The following is a 12,933-nucleotide window of genomic DNA, read 5'->3' on the forward strand; positions in this document are numbered from 1 at the left end:
CCGGGCTGTATCTGGGCCAGCCCTAAAGAAATAAATAAAAAGTGTTGGGCCGAGTTCGGCCCAACCATTTCGGGCCGAGATCGGCCCCACCATTTCGGGCCGAAATCGGCCCAACCTTTTCTATGGCTGAGCCTGGCCCAGTTAGCTGGGCCGGCCCAGCCCATGTAGATTTTTTATTTTATTTTATTTTTATTATTTATAATATTATATTATAATATTAAAATATAAAAAAAACGAAAAAAATTCCAAAAAAATTTCAATAATCCTTTTGAAAAATTTGTGATTTTCTCAAATATTTTTCTACTAATTTTGCATAATATCGGGTTGTATATTTACATTGTAAAATACAAGTCCGGTATTAAAATACCCGGTTTTCTCCCAAAAAAAAGAAAAAAAAAAGAATTTCATGCATACGGCCAAAACCTAAAAACTTTTCCAAGCATATTTTTATTAAAAAAAAAAAAAACTTGCATCTTTCCCATGTTTTAAAAATCCAAAAAATGGATATCATAACTAGTTTATGGTCATCTATAAGGGTTTGGCCAAAATATCAAAAACCTTTTTCAATTTTTTTAGGATCCAGATGTAGACTTTAATATTTGACGGGTGTAAAATTACACGATAAAGTACACCCTCGGGTATTAAAGATACAAGGTATAAATAAAATACGATGCTAAAATTTAGACTTTAGAACGGTTATGATTTAATCTAATAAGGTAGAGACTTTCTCATGAAGAGAGATCTACCTTGAACCCTAGAAAAGACCAACAAATAGAAACTCGACTTAGAAAACAATCAAATAACAATGCAGTCTACCTTAGGTAGGGTGCACTGGGGGTGATGCGTCTTCCCCTTGCACAACCAGTCCCTTACCCAGACTCTCGCAGACCATAGGTTCCTAGTTACCATAATACTAGGTGGCGACTCCTAACGAACCAAACAAATGAACTAGAAAATCGCCAGCCGATGACGCGCGTTGACGTGCGACATTTAGTATCATAAAAAATAAGTTAAAAAATATTTTTCAGTACTTGACCATGCCATGAAAAATAAGTTGGAAAAATAATTTATTAATGTTTTAATTTTTTTTCAATTTTATTAAAAAAATAGGGACCAAATATAACAAATAAAAAAGTTGAAGGATGATGGAATTAAAAAAACTCTAATTTTATAAATTATTTCAAATAATAACAATCAAAAGAATAAAAATCAAATGTAATAGAAAAAAAATTTGAAAGATGATGAAATTGAAAAACAAAATCTCATTTCATAAATTATTTTAAATCAAATAAATAGCAATAAAAGAACGAGACCAAGTCTGATAGATAAGAAAAAAATTAATTAAAAAAAGGATAAGAGAAAAACAAATAATAATAAAAAAATAACAACTTCTAGAAATTGTATTTCAATGAAAATAAAAGAAAAATCTTTTATAAAAATCAAGATAAATTTTTCTTCGAATAGAAAGTGTTTTCCATTGACTATGTTTGGGAGTGTGGTTATGGTTACTTTTTCAAGTTTTTTTCACTTAGAAAAGTATGTCAAAAATATTTTTTTATTTTTTAAAAATTATTTTTGAGATCAACACATCAAAATGATTTGAAAACATCAAAAACATATTAATTTAAAGCAAAAAAAAAATTCAAATTTTTTCGAAAGCGCTTTTCAAACACATTGCTAAATGCCCTCTAATTTTCTATTGTTAAACAAATACGAGAAAGTTTGGGAAATAGTTTATAGAAAATTATTTTTCATAAAACAAACTCCCTTTTAATTTAAAGATATGCCCTGTTTGTTTGATGAAATGTGGTTTTCTATAAATTATTTTTCAAACTTTTTCATGTTTGTTTATTATTAGAAAAATTAATCAACGAAAATCACTTTTTAGTTAAAGAAAATTTTTGGCTTAGTTTTCAAAAAAAAAATTACTTTTATTTTAGAAGAAATACAATTTTCAGAAATTGTAAAAAATTTCAAAAATATCTTGTTATTTATTGATTATATCAATTTGTTTCTTGATATTTTAATTACTATACAATTTATTTTGAATTATTTTTTGAATTTATTTTTTTTTGAATTTAATTTTTTTGAATTTGATTTTTATATCAACTTTGATCCTTATTCTTTTGATTATTATTTTTTATCCTTTTTTTAATTGAATTTTTTTTAATCTATCATTTATGATCCTCATTCTGTTGATCGCTATTTATTTTATTTGAAATAATTTATGAAACTGTAATTTTATTTCTGAATTTTATCATTTTTTAACTTTTTTATCTATCAAAATTGGTTTTCATTCTTTTAATTACTATTTATTTGATTTGAGATGATTTGTGAAATTGAAGTTTTTTTTTATTTCATTCTCTTTTAACCTCTTTATCTATTAGATTTGATCTTTATTTTTTTAATAAACTTGAAACAAAATTAAAATATTAATAAGTTGTTTTTCAGCTTATTTTTCATGGTATCACCGAATACTCTAAAACATATTCCAACTTCTTAGGAATACACTTTTCATATAAATCATTTTAAAAAAATAATTTCCAACAAACAAACGAGGTTTTAGAGGTTATTTGTTTTTGTAATTGAAACATATTTTATAATTTTATGAATTGTTTTTGCTTGAAATTAATTTTTTAAATATTTTTTAATTGTTTTAATGTCCGATGTCAAAAATAATTTTTTAAAATAAAAAAAATATTATTTTCATATATTTTTAAATAAAAAATATTTAAAAAAACAATAACTACCATACTCCTAATCACTAACTTAATTTAATTCAAATAGCAGCAAAAGGATATAGTGTCCCCCAATTAAATTAGTACATGATTCTTAACTAGATACTTAAAAAAAAAAAACCAACGTTGATTACATCTTCGGTCCATCAAACATTGCTTTAATCCATTATTAAAAATTTATGACCAAACAGAGAACGAGGTCCTTGTTTCTTATTATAATTTCAAAGGCAAAAACTTTAAAGGCGAGAATAAATGGGTTAATTTCTTCTTCTTCTTTTTTTACCTAATTGAGAATTGTATGATAGTTGGAGGATAAGTATACTTATCCCGTCCGTCCATTTTAACACCGAAATCATCCAACCACAGCCACGCGCTGGATTGGAAAAAATAATAAAAGTTCGCAGGTCTAATTTCCACCCACTCCAGATCCGCGTTCTTGTTACGCTCCAAGAGTAGCGCGTACTAACACTTGTGCTCTGAAAATGATAAAAAATACGATAACGTTCTGACCAAACCCTAACTGCAACAACAAAAACTCTCATTTCACGCTCGCAACCAGCACTACCAGAATTCCCGAAAAAGCATAAAACAAAACCCTAATTCTCCTAAAAAATATTACCGTTTCATCCTCAATCAATGCAGTGAAGCAAAACCCTAACACTCTCCATACCTCCACAGACTGATCTTCATCATGTCGGGGGATCGCCGGGAATCACCTCCGGTGATCGGAGGAGGAAACGGTGTGGTTGAACCGGAGAAAAAACCAGCTCCAGTGATTGTGCCGAGTCAGAGGCTGAGACTACACGCTAACAAGGATCACATGCCGGAGAGCTATGAAGATCTGCAACTGGATTTTTGTCCTTCGATTTTTAGTTCGCTGGAGAAATACTTGCCGCCGAATATGCTTCATGATAGTAGAGAAGAGAAAGTGAAGTTCATGAGAGATATTCTATTAAAGTATTTGCCACATGGAGAGCGAACCAGAGTACGTTCAAATTATCACGCCTTCTGATTTTATTTTATTTTTTTTCGTTGAAAATTATGTTTCGTTTCCTGGTAAGTCAATTGCATTGTTAGGGTTTTGCCTGCTCTTCCTTTTCAATTCTCTAACGGACATATCATTATGGAAATGACGGAAATGCCCTTAGACCCTTGCTTGCTATCCGGTAAAATTTGGAATGAAGTTAGCAAGAGAGAATGGAAATTATTTCTGGTGGCATGGCATCATCATATATGGTATTGTTAGGAAGAGCTTTTGCAATTTCTGAAATTAGTTTTCACAAAAAAAATGACAGAAAAGGGAAAAAAAAACTTTTGTGTGTATTAATTGCAAAAGAAGGTGGATATACTCATCTTATGTCTCACGCTTTTGTCTATCGTAAAGTTATCAATGAGCATGCTACTTTTTAATGCCCAGGTTTAATTACAATTTCGTAATATTGCCTTAAAACTTGCTAGGAACTTTACAGTTGCATGGACATAAATTAAGAGCACCTTACTATTCTTGGCATTACTAAAGTTGCTATGGAAGTTTTCCCATCTTTTTCTTCTTCACTTAGCTTAAAGCCTGTAGCCTCTGGGGTGCTCCTCTGTTACAAAATAAACCATGGAAAAATATATAAAGCCGACCTAAGAAATGTGGACAGCTTCTGCGTATATTTTCTATCAGTTTTTTTGAAAATTTCAAGCACTCCTAGTTATTGAAATTAAAGAAAATAACAAGGTACTGCATTGGCTGGGTAGTAACTGAAGGTAACCTAATAACAGGACTCTACTGATTTGATAAAATGATGCTGATACTTGGGATTAGTATTTTGTAATTCCAGGATTCCTTGGAGATTGGGATGAGTGAGAATATCTATTATGCAAGGTTGGGAAGGGTTCCTCTCTTCCGGGGTGTTGATTTGGGAACAGGGGATTATGCATTGTAATGGCATGATGTATTTTGTTATGGTTCACTGTACTTGTCATATATAAAGATGAGGTAGACAACTGCTTACCAATACTGCATAACTTTCATTCTGATGTTTTTATCAGGCTCAGAAACATAGAGAATACAGGCAGAAGATAATATCGCATTATAAGGTATGAGACATTGTAACATTTGGTTACTTTTTCTACTTTACTAGTGTGGAGGTGGAGGACAGTGGGGTTCTATGTTTACTTTTTTTTTCTCCTGTTTTCCACACTGAAGTGTTGTTCTGATTGGCTGGAAGCAAAGCTGCAAGAAGTTTTTAAATGGTTATTTGGTGGTAGTCTCCTTTTATAAACTTGCATGCTTTGCCTGTCCCCCATTCTAGAAAAAATAAAGGAGCCTTTTTATGAAAATTGAGACTTCTGCATGGTCGAATTAGTTCTATCTGCCATATAGAATGCTACAGGTTATCAGGAATAGCAATGAAAATGTTGAGAGGTTAGGTCTGTCTCAAGATGGTAGTGGAGATGTGAAGTGTAGAGATAGAGATATTTTTTTTTATTGTATATGTAATCTCATTTGGTTTTCTGTTAAGGTGCAAATTCTCAGTCTTGTGAAGAAATGCAGTTTGGGACTTGGGAGTTCTTTTTATGCTAATAGTTTATGAATGCTGCAATCAAGTAACAATCTGTTTGCCTTGCTCATTTGCTCTGTCATATTTGTGCAGCCTTTGAAAAGAGAGTTATACACAATGCACCCCGTTACTTTCTTTGTCCCCTCCTTCATGAAAGCAATCAATGATAATACAGAGGACAGTCTTAGAAGCATAATATCAGAACCCTCTCCTGGTGTGCTCACATTTGAGATGCTTCAGCCACGCTTTTGTGAATTGCTAGTAGCAGAGGTGAATCTTATGTTTTATTGCCACATGTAATTGTGTACTCTTGAACCCACAAAAAAAAAGTCTTTTACATCCAGATGTTTATTTTTTCTTTTGCATTCTCTTATTTAATGTCATTTTCCAGGTTGAAAATTTTGAGGCATGGGTTAATGATACAAAATTTCGAATCATGCGACCAAATACAATGAATAAATACGGAGCTGTTCTGGATGATTTTGGCCTTGAAACAATGCTTGACAAGCTTATGGATGGTTTTATCCGTCCTATATCTAAAGGTGATACATTTGTGCTGATATTTGATAAGCTGTATCATATGTTCACTAGAAGATCTGTATCATATGTTCACTAGAAGATTTTTCTTTTTCCTATTTTAGTCCAAAATAACACAAATTGTATGATCATTTTTCTTGCCTCCTGTATCACCCTCTCATGCAGTTTTTTTTCCTGATGTTGGTGGGGCAACTCTGGATTCTCATCATGGTTTTGTTGTTGAATATGGCAAAGATTGGGATGTTGACTTAGGTGCGTGCTTTAATGCATTCCTTTTGCAATTAATATTTGTTAAGAGTTTCTATTTCTATTCCCTCTTTTTTTTTTTAACTATGCACCACCAAGCGGTTTATGGCTTGTAGGTCTGAAAAAATTTATGATATTGTGACTTTAAGCATGACATGACTATGGGCTGTACTGTGGCTATGTTAGCTGCAATCTGTATTCTACTTTATTTATTGTCTAGTCAAAATCCACGCTTGCATCTGTGTGTAACATCAATTGGTGCACTGTGTATGCTTGTACTTTTTTTTTTTTATGATAACGTGCTGGTAGTGTCTACATCTAGTCCATCTGTGTAGCATGCTGTCTTCACTTGTACCATTTTCAGGGTTATTTAGTCTATATTGTAATGATGCTTATATTAGGTCTTAGCTGATACATTTGCACTAGTATGTTAGACATTGGTTGACACTAAGATTGTCATGCCCCTCTCCTTATTATGTTGAATATTTTAGTTAGTGATTTTTTTCCTTCTACCATCCATGAATTTGTTTACGTCTCTTACCAACCTTGTAAATTAGGTGCATGAATTTTTGCTGATGCTTCCTAGAAATTGTGAATTATATGGAGGGGATGGGTACTTGGTGGATAATAGGAAATATAATTCACCTTTTCTGTATTTTTTATTCATATTCTACTCAGATAAATATATCCATGTCAAAATCTCTATATTAACTTCATTGATGAGTCATTATAGCTACACATGCGTGCACACACAAAGGAAGGAAAATAGAAAAGACAGCATGGACACACCTTTTATTTGATTGCACAATCTGTCAATTCCGGATTTTAAATATATATAATTTATATTTATAGGCTTTCATGTGGATGACTCTGAAGTAACTTTGAATGTTTGCTTGGGTAAGCAATTTTCTGGCGGAGAATTGTTTTTCCGGGGCACAAGGTGTGATAAACATGTAAATACAGGAAGTCAGCCAGAGGTATGTTAGTCTTTAATGTGGAATATTTTTCAAGCAGATTAGCACAAGACAGATCTAAGACTTGAGCTTATCTATATTTAGAAGGAAAACTTTCCTTTGATCTATGCTTTTGTGCAGAGAGCCAGTGGATTCTATTTTTAGTTCTCCATGTTTGTATGCTGTATGGATGAATCACCTTATAAATAATTTTGTTGGTTCACATGTACAAGTTGTCAATCATAAAACTATTCTTTGATTAGCAAGTTGCTGAATGTTTTACATCTTTTCCAGATTATAGTTCTTGTCATCTAGGCCTATTGTTGCTATCATTTTGAATTCTGTGTGTTGAGATCTTTGATTTGTAATCAGGATAAGAACACTAGATTCTTTAAGGACCCAGAAACTATTTATTTCAATTTGTCAGGTAGATGGCAAAAGGTGTTACCTTCCATTTTCCAAAAACATCTAAATCCCTTTCTATGGAAACTGAAAACTTAGATTTTTGGTATGAAAACTTAGGTTTGTGGTCACTTCTATTTTACTTGACCATTGAGAACCACTTGCCATGTAGATGGCTAAGCTAATTAAATTGCTAACATTCATTTGAATTTTGAAACTATAATGTGTCATCTGGTATTTATATTCTTACAATCTCATAAAACCAGTATTTCTAAATCAATTGTGTATGACAAGGCTATATGGTTTCTATATTGTAGAATTCGTGCAAAACTGTGTTGTTAATAGCTTTAGTTTTTTTTTTTTTTCAAGTTTTATATTTTTCTATATTTGTTATGGAGTGTTTTCCTTGAAAGCAGGAAATATTTGATTACTCTCATATTCCTGGACAAGCTGTGCTTCATCTTGGTCGTCATAGGCATGGTGCTAGGGCCACAACATCTGGTCATAGGATCAATTTACTCCTGTGGTGCAGAAGGTATTTCCTTTCACTGCCTGTTCATCTTACATGGCCTGACTTCAGGAAAAGAAATAATTTGGTCATTCATTAAGCATGTTTGCATAGTGAATTATCATTAGTTTTCATCAAACCATTTTTCCTCTAGCATTTTCACCAGCAATTTGATTGCTGCTCATTTGGTGTTGTATGTATCCGTTCTTTTCTTGTTTGCTGCTCCTTTTATTTCAAAATATTTCAAGAGATGCCAAGAGTTCTTACTGACTTTCTTTCCAAGTGATATGACACTTTGCAGTTGGTGCATGTAATTTAATGATGGCAAGTACTGCACTAATTGTTATGATCCATCCCACCATGATTTTAATAGCCATCCTAATAAAGAGGACACTGCAGTTAGTAAAAGGATTTAGTAAATCAGTTTTAGTATCCCTAGCATTACTGACTTTCATTAAACCTTGCTAAGTGTGCTGGGATTATATGGAAAGGTTCTTAATCAATGAGTCTAGTAACATTTAGATTTCCCACTGCATCATTTATATTTCATCCATTGTTTTTTTTTTCCTGGAAAAGGTTTACTGGAAGATTCAATTGAGACCTGTTAGTAAATTTATGTGCATGTACAAAGTTTTTTGGTGCACTGAAGGTTTTGTGCTTATATTGTCTACACTTTTCAGGCAAATTTTTGCTTGACCTCTATCTTTATTAGCCTCTGTTTGATCTATTTGTATGACAACTTACTGGGTTCATAGTTTTTTTTACGATGCTTATTTCCTTATGCTAAATGTACTTCCTCGATCCCATTAATAGTTCTTCCTTCTGGTCTTTTAACTATTTAAAGAGACACCTAATGTTTATGTTTAATTGAAATCGTTGATGTTATTAGATATCCAAGAGTCATTTGTAAAGTCATGGATTACCATATATTTTCATTTGGAAAGTAGACAGATAAATTGAGGCATTTCAGAAAGGAGTTGGGCAAGCTTAAATATGAGATTGAAGTAGTAATTTGCTTCTCACATCGAACTTTACTTTTCCTAGTAATTATAAGGTATTTATTTCTTCAAAATACGCTGTGTTGTCTCTATACAGTTCAGTCTTCAGAGAGATGAAGAAATATCAAAAAGATTTCTCGAATTGGTGTGGAGAGTGCTCACGAGAGAAGAAAGAAAGGCAACGGGCATCCATTGCTGCTACTAAATCGGTAATTTTAGTCTTAAAACTAATTCATTTCTGCAATTTCTGGGTTTTGGTGATGCTTGCATGAGCAATATATGCAACAAACAATTCTGATAAATAGGGCAGGGTTATAAAAAGAAGCAATCCATACACTACAAATAAATAAACATGCCTGATGTTTATTATCATATCCAGATCACCTCCTTGGACGTTACATCAGAGGGAATAGCGTTACTTTGTCTGACATTTCTAAACCCCTGAGCCTCCAAAGAATAGGCATTTACCTATACAAATAATGGTATACTGGTGATGAAAATCACCATAGCATCTAGAAAAGACTCAAAACTGAAAAAGGTTTTGTTTTTCAAGTTGCAACATGCACACATGCATGCGTGCACGTGCGCGTGCTTGTGTGTGTGTGTGAGAGAGAGTGAGAGAGAGAGAGATGCTTGACTAAAGCATTGAATTAATACTTGAACAAATTGATCTTTTGCAGGAGTTGCTAAGGAAGGATGGTGAATCCGTAGTGTAAGTTGTTTCAGTTGTAGTTTTTTTCTGTTAATTGTAGACTTGTGCAGCTCTGGATGCAAAGCGCCGCAGTTGGTAACCTTTAGAAGTTCAGTTTTGTGCTCCAGCTTGGTTGTAACTTGTATGTACAAATTATGTCAAGTGCATGAGATGAATCTGCTTGTAGCTGATAGCAGTATGCCTGCACATTTTGTAAAAAGATTTAGGATCAGTCTGATCAGTGATCATAATTAAAAGTTCTTAGCACCATATTTAGGGATAGCTTTGCTATTTGGAACCACAGTTAGCTCTGTCAATAATTCTTTAACTTGATCATTTACAAAATGTTTAGTGACACTTTGTGAACATAGCTGCAGGTTGGTTTGCATCATCTGGTCCGTTGGTTTGCATCAGCATGGTGTTTGAACTGAACGGCTAGCTTTATTTTCAGTCATGTTTGGATTGGCAATTTTAATTCTGTTAGCATCGTGAATCCAAAAAAAAAAAAAAAAAATTTGTTAGTAGCAGGAAAGCTATCTCTTTAGTTTGGTTAGTGCCACATGATTAAAAAAAACAACAAACATGTTTAGAAAAAGAGGCAAAGATGAAGATAGAAATTAAATCTATGTATGAGACAATTTTTGGAGTAAATTTGGTACTTTCAAAGAGATGTTTTCTACCCTTATTGTTTTAGACAGTAATAGTTATTTTAAGATTTTAATTTAATAATATTTACTCTTCCTTTCAAGAAGTTATAAAATATACCAAAACGTGATCCATGGTAATAATTTTTTTTTAATTTTAAATTTTGACCTCATTTTTTTTTTATTATTTTAATTATAGCTTTCTACTTAGATTTGTGGTGGCCCGGGTTGTCGACTGACTGGTTAAATCTTTTTTTTTTTTGATGTAAAAAAATGTTAAGGGGAAAAAATAATACCTAGTCACCAAACCAACTAGTGATTTAAATAATATAAATAAAAAGATAACAACAATAAGAAAAAATAATAAAGAAAAAGGTCAAAAAATAACTAAACTAATTGGTAATCTAAATCAACGACAATTAAAAAAATGATAAGAAAAAAAATAAAGAAAAGATAACAAAAAAAATAAAATTAACATGAGCAATTATAAAAATTCTAATGTTAAAAGGTGAAAATAATTAAAAAAAAAACAAGAAAAAAACTCAGTTAAATTGGATTAATTTATAAACTTTATAACAATAGATATAAGATTGTAATAATGTTATAATAAAAAATAAACAAGAAACAAAGAACCACTTGAAAGGAAAGGAAATAAAAAGCATGAAAGGTCAATTTTTAATATTTAAATTATGATGAAATTTAAATAAATAAAATTAAAAAATAACAGAAAAACTAAAGTTAACTTAATTTAACCTTAAAAATTAGTGACTTTAGTTATGAATCTAAGATTAACCCTTTATAAGTCAAACTGAAAAAAATAACAAAGTAAAACTTTAAAAAATTGAGTAAAAAAAATCAGCTTAAAAAAAACCCTAAGCAAACCTGATTAAACCTCCTATGGTTGAATATCCAAAACTTGCAACCTATGAAATTTTAAACCCTAGTTGAATTAAGAAACTTAACTCTCAACCAATTTAATTTTGAATATGAAATCGTGAAAAAATTATCAATTTTCAAAACTCATAAAAGCAAAAAAAAAATAAAAATAGCAATAACAAAAATAAGGATCAAATTTGATAGAAAAAAACCCATGCGGGATGGAATTATAAAAGAAATCATAAAAACTTGTAACCCGTGAAACTCTAAATTCGAGTCCAATTAAAAAGTTTATTATGAACCAATTTAAAAATATCAATTTTTAAAACATATCAAAGAAAAAAATGACAATAAAAAGAATAAGAATTAAACTTGATAGGAAAAAAGTCCAAAGGAGGGTGATATCGTTAAACTAAATCAACTTGAAAAATGATTTCAAACAAAAAATTGATAAAAAAGGGATCAAATTTGAAAGACAAAAAAAAAATTAGAGGGATGAAATTGAGAAGACATGTCAATTTTATAAATGATTCAAAATAAAAATAATCATAATAAAAAAAAGGATCAAATTTGAAAAATCAACAAATTAAAGGATTGTTCTTGAATTTTTAAGGGGATAATGCAGAAATCTAGGTGGGGGGGGGGGAGAGAAAATGGAGAAAAAAAACATGATCGCCGACATCAAACCACCGTGAATCTTAGAACATGTTCTGTCTTATTGGGTTAGGGATGTTGAGACCTTTCAAAACGCCACTCTAGAAGGCTGCATTTGATTGTCGGACCGCCCTCTATACATCTAAATGTTGGCGTGTGCCATGCATAAGCCACCATTTTTTTTAATTATATTTAACATATTTCAATTATAAAAAATTCTCTAAGAAACCTTCAAATTTACAATAAAACCAATATAAAATGACAAAAAATCCCCTAGTGAGAGAGTAAAATTGATTTCTTCTTTAAGGACATCATAATAATTACACTATTTTGATAAAATTAAAAAGACCAAAACATTCTTCGGTAATAGACATTTTATATATATATATATATATATATATATATATATATATATATATATATTATTCTAGAGTTAAATTTGTATTTTTACTATGCAAAAAAAAAAAGCGAAGTGACCAACCTAACCTCATACAATTTGTAAAATACAATTTTATTATGGTAAAAAGACCACCTTGTCTTCAATGCTAAGTTGAAAGGATTTTTGAGCCAGGGGCAATATTGCCAAATCATTATTCCAATGAATAGTAATCTTATTCTTGGGCTATGGTAATTTCTCCTTCACCCTTTGTTTTTTTTTTTCTAACGATCATATTAATGATTAATTTGATAAGGTTTGTTTGAGAAAGATAAAATTCAACAAAAAATGATCAAAGGGTAAATCAAGGAGAAACCATATAACTAATCTCAAATTTAAGTGAAAAAGTTCTATTTAATCCATTTACTTTTCTTTTTCTTTCTCTATTGTCCCTTTAGTTTTTCTAAGTTTAATTTTGGTCTAAAAGTTCTAACAGCATGCCACACGCTCCTTAAAAAATAAAAAAAATAAATAAAAACAGTCCTAATTTGCAGGCCTGCCCCACACCTGTGTGCATGACCTTTTTTTTTTTTTTTCTCTCTTTGAGTATTTACTTTTTTCCAATTTGATCCTTTAATATTTTGTTTATGTTGAATTAAGCTTTATAATTTGTTTTAGTTTACTTTTTGTAAGTTTATCATGGCCTCAAACAAACAACCTGATATTTAGTTGGTGTCTAATTTTACGTGCATCTATTTTTT

The 12,933-nt window shown here is 31.0% G+C and overlaps 1 protein-coding gene across 2 annotated transcripts; it reads left to right on the forward strand.

Annotated features, from left to right (window-relative positions):
* The first annotated feature begins 3,236 nt into the window (after window positions 1-3,236).
* LOC133676320 (2-oxoglutarate and iron-dependent oxygenase domain-containing protein CP2-like) lies at window positions 3,237-9,904 on the forward strand. Of its 2 annotated transcripts, none has more exons than XM_062097981.1 (9): window positions 3,237-3,723; window positions 4,776-4,823; window positions 5,381-5,557; window positions 5,679-5,829; window positions 5,990-6,076; window positions 6,923-7,047; window positions 7,842-7,960; window positions 9,034-9,140; window positions 9,612-9,904. In XM_062097981.1, exons 1-8 carry the CDS (start codon window positions 3,430-3,432, stop codon window positions 9,134-9,136), a joined length of 1,104 nt encoding a protein of 367 aa, XP_061953965.1. In that variant the 5' UTR covers window positions 3,237-3,429; the 3' UTR covers window positions 9,137-9,140; window positions 9,612-9,904. The 2 variants fall into 2 exon arrangements, with proteins under 2 accessions (XP_061953965.1, XP_061953963.1); XM_062097979.1 differs by having other exon boundaries at window positions 3,238-3,723; window positions 9,029-9,140.
* Window positions 9,905-12,933: the final 3,029 nt, after the last annotated feature.

Source organism: Populus nigra, chromosome 16 (assembly GCF_951802175.1).
Source record: "Populus nigra chromosome 16, ddPopNigr1.1, whole genome shotgun sequence".
NCBI classification, from domain to species: domain Eukaryota; kingdom Viridiplantae; phylum Streptophyta; class Magnoliopsida; order Malpighiales; family Salicaceae; genus Populus; species Populus nigra.

What these genes read in the sequence shown, in the direction of transcription:
- LOC133676320 (XM_062097979.1), top strand. Translation starts at nt 3,430, where the DNA reads ATGTCGGGGGATCGCCGGGAATCACCTCCGGTGATCGGAGGAGGAAAC. An exon ending in AGATAATATCGCATTATAAG is followed by an intron (nt 4,824 to 5,380) that starts GTATGAGACATT and finishes ATATTTGTGCAG; the next exon opens with CCTTTGAAAAGAGAGTTATA. An exon ending in AGATTGGGATGTTGACTTAG is followed by an intron (nt 6,077 to 6,922) that starts GTGCGTGCTTTA and finishes TTATATTTATAG; the next exon opens with GCTTTCATGTGGATGACTCT.